Source organism: Nelusetta ayraudi, unplaced genomic scaffold, assembly GCF_046127955.1.
Source record: "Nelusetta ayraudi isolate G7.1 ecotype Tasmania unplaced genomic scaffold, CSIRO-AGI_Nayr_v1 ptg000034l, whole genome shotgun sequence".
Lineage (NCBI taxonomy): Eukaryota > Metazoa > Chordata > Actinopteri > Tetraodontiformes > Monacanthidae > Nelusetta > Nelusetta ayraudi.
Genome location: NW_027466084.1, coordinates 4,900,001 through 4,903,726, shown reverse-complemented (window position 1 = coordinate 4,903,726; position 3,726 = coordinate 4,900,001). Strand labels below are relative to the sequence as shown.

General features: G+C 39.9%; 1 protein-coding gene across 2 annotated transcripts in view; it reads right to left on the bottom strand.

The window, feature by feature from the left end:
* Nucleotides 1-1,476: 1,476 nt before the first annotated feature.
* Nucleotides 1,477-3,726, bottom strand: part of plppr2a (phospholipid phosphatase related 2a) — a 37,416-nt gene continuing 35,166 nt past the window's right edge. For both annotated transcript variants that reach the window (XM_076032638.1, XM_076032637.1), the window contains exon 8: nucleotides 1,477-3,305. In XM_076032638.1, coding sequence (XP_075888753.1) covers nucleotides 3,270-3,305 — 36 coding nt within the window. In that variant the 3' untranslated portion in view covers nucleotides 1,477-3,269. The remainder of the gene's footprint in view (nucleotides 3,306-3,726) is intronic.

The following is a 3,726-nucleotide window of genomic DNA, read 5'->3' as shown; positions in this document are numbered from 1 at the left end:
ATGTTGCTCCCTCTTCACAATAGGGATCTGGCTGTGCTGGAAATGCAATTTTCTGGGGAGAGATAATGCAAGTAGAGTAGGGCTGTGTGTGTATGTGTGTGTGTGTGTGTGTGTGTGTGTGTGTTTGTGGAGTGGGGGAGGTGTGGGGAGAGAAGAGAGGATGACCAACCTTTTTTTAAGTGGAGGCAGAGAGGGTGTGTGTGCGTGTGTGTTGTGGTTGTGTGTGTGTGTGTTGGGGGGGGGGGGGGGGTTATGATGTGAATTATGATATAGACAAGGAGTGAGGGAAGTGGAGGAAGTTGTGGAGATCATTCCACTGGTGAGAAAAGCTGAAGGTGAGGAAGGAAATTTGGATGGATTGTGATATAAAATTACTGAGATTTGTCCCTGTGTCATGTTGAAATTATTATTTTCATATTTGAATTGTTCTGTGTCAGACAGTTCTGACTGAATCTGACTGATGTTGAAAACGTAACATGTTTTGACAGTACAATAGCTATAGTTCTCTGATCCATGTGCTCAGACTTTTTTTTTCTTATCCTAATGAAGATAGTTTTGTACTGTAAACATTCATGGACCTGCTCTTGATTTCCACTTCAGGGCCTCAGCAGTTGGTTTTTCCCTCATTAATTTGAACAAACCCCCCTAAAAGTGCCATTCATTTATTCATCTTCTTTACCCGCTTATTCCTATTCAGGGTCACGGGGGTCTGCTGGAACCTATCCCAGCTGTCTTAGGGCGAAGGTAGGGTGACACCCTGGACAAGTCGCCAGTTCATCGCAGGGCCACATAGAGACAGACAACCATTCACACTCACATGCACACCTACGGACAATTTAGAATGTTCAATTGACCTCGCATGCATGTTTTTGGAAGGTGGAGAACCCAGAGAGAACCCACGCAGACACCGGGTCGAACCCACGACCTTCTTGCTGTGAGGCGGCAGTGCTAACCACTGCGCCACCATGTCGCCCCTAACAGTGCCATTTACAGATAAAATGTTACAATACTAATGTAAATAACCTGGACATCATGCTTGAAATCGGGTGTTTCTTCTAAAGTGACTCAAATCCAAACAAATTGTATGTCAAATGTAGTCATTTGACAACTGTATGTAAGAGGTTAGCAAAAATCTAACACCAAATGTATTGAAGACGTAACTCCCAGATATTAACATAATAAATAAATCCCACATCGTTTCGATAGTTCATTGTAAGAAAAGCATTTTAATTCTTTGCTAAGTTTGTCTGTTTGTCGTCCAGGTTTATTGACTTGTCCACCAACCATGTCCACATAATGACTTTAAACAGAAAAGGCTTCAGAATTAAACTCTACATCATCATCAAATGCATGAATGATCAATCAATCAATCAATCAATCAATCCACCAATCAATCAATCGATCAATCTGGCTTGCTCGGGATGAATCACTGGGTTTTCTCTTTGATTGTGCAAAAGACTTTGAGACGCCTTTGTATGTGATTTAGCACTTTATCAATACAATTTAATTGATTGATTGATCACATATCAAGTGGCCAAGTGGGCCTTGTAATTAGATTTCCCTCATACAAGTCACATGAAAAACAGAACCACCTGCTTTCATACACATTGGAATAGAAGTAACAATTGTAGAAAACACAAATAAAACATTCCTTATATGTACATTGATTGCTGGAATTAAAAAAAAAAGCATCACTGAAAGATTTATGTACAATGTCTTCGTAAAATGGAATCAGTGCATGTCGTTAAATATGTTTCAACATAGCTGTGCATTATAGAACAATTGTCCTTATATCCATTATCTTATGTGTGTACCATCCAGCAGAGGGAAATATTTCACAGTGCAGTGATAGTACACGCAAGTAAATAGACAACTAAAAGGCAGGCAAACAAATAAAATACAGTACACAGAGAGGAGCAGGTGGAATAATAATAAATTAGCAGAACCGTCACATCATGTGCAATATTGTTGGGTCATTATAAAGGAGGCTAGAGGACTGGTAGATATAAATCACAGCACGTGAACAAACTATAATAATGATATATACTTGGCAAATTTATTGAAATTATTTAGGCTTGAGCATAAATCAAAGACAAATTCAGGGTAAGTATTGCAGTTTACAAATTAAAGCTCAATGGTGTTATCATCATAACACCAGTATCATCATTATTACTCAATGGCTCGTCTCAAAATCAACTTGGAGAGGAGGAAAAAATAAATAAATAAATAAATGAATGAATCAAACATTATCCTCTGATATGCAATGGACTTTATTTTTACTGATGTACTACAACACACATCCAGGCCTTGACTTGTGTGGTTTATCACTCTTCCTGAGAGGAAAACCATGAGAAGAAGAAGAAGAAGAAGAAGAAGAAGAAGAAGAAGAAGAAGAAGAAGAAGAAGAAGAAGAAGAGATACCTTGACCTTGATCCTGTTTTGTTTTTTCCCATGTAGGGAAAACAAAATTCTGAAAAAACTGATCAAAGAAAAGCCCTCTTGCTGCTGAATGGTGCACTGACTAATGGAACTCAGAGGTGAAGAAATAATTGTTTGACACTGAGGTGATGCGTATGTGTGACAGTGTGTACAGTTGAGTGTGAACACATCAGGAGTTTTATCAGTCCGGGCTTGAGTCACACAGGGAGTTTACAGTCTTCTTTAGGCTGTAGTTGTGTTTTCCTTGAATAAGCCTCATGTTCAATACCAACAATAGGCTTATTCAGAGGATTTCCACTCTCCTTTTGTGGAAGAAAAAGACAACTGTATTTCAGCGATCACAATTAAATGTGTTCTTTTCTGTTTTTTCCTCCAGGTAAAAAAAAACAACAAAACAAAACAAAACAAAACAAAAACATCAGCACTGAAGACAGTCACCTTCCTAATGACTGATGAGTTCATCAAAAAAGTAAAAAAAAAACAAAAAAAAAACAATTGTCTGAAGTCTTGAAAATAATAAACTGCATCTGACTGTGAAAGTTTTCCAGAAATGAGAAAACAGTTTAGTTTAATTGACCTGTTGGTTCCCCTCGTATTTAAATGGTATTCAGGTGTGTGTGTGTGTGTGTGTGTGTGTGTGCGTGCGCGTGTGTAACAGAATAGCTCTAGACCTGAGTAGAGTAGGACCGATGCAATGTCGAATGTTGCCCAGTCGGATTGGCGCCATCCTGTGGCAAGCGGCGCTCTGACCTGTCTAGACTGGGCTTGAAATGGAGTGAGAGTGTGTGAGGACATCGGGGGCGTGGGGAGGAAACCGACAGTGCTGATGGTCATGTGATCTCAGTGAAGGAAGATCCGCGTGGAGTCTGCAGGGGAAAGAGAGGCGTGAGGAAGAGAGGAGGAGGAAGAGGAGGAGGAGGAGGAGGAGGAGGAGGAAAGGAAGACGGCGAAGAAGAGAAGAATTAAAGAGCGATGCTTTACAATGAATCATAAAGGAAGGAGCAGAGAAAGAGAGAAAAAACCAGACAGAGGAAGTAAAGGAAGTAAAAGTATGAGAGGTGACACAGAAGATCTGGGGAGTTTCACTGTGTGTTTGGTGCAGATCACTGACTCTGAATTGCAATGTTATTGATCAGTTTATGGTTGATATGGATTCAGTGGAGGGCTGTCAGGACCAGCAAGGCCTTCTAAGAGTAGGGAACTTTTTTCACTGTGAATATGGTAAAGTTATTTTTTATCGTCTGTTTTCTTCATGTCACATATTATCCACTAAACGGAACTGCTTCC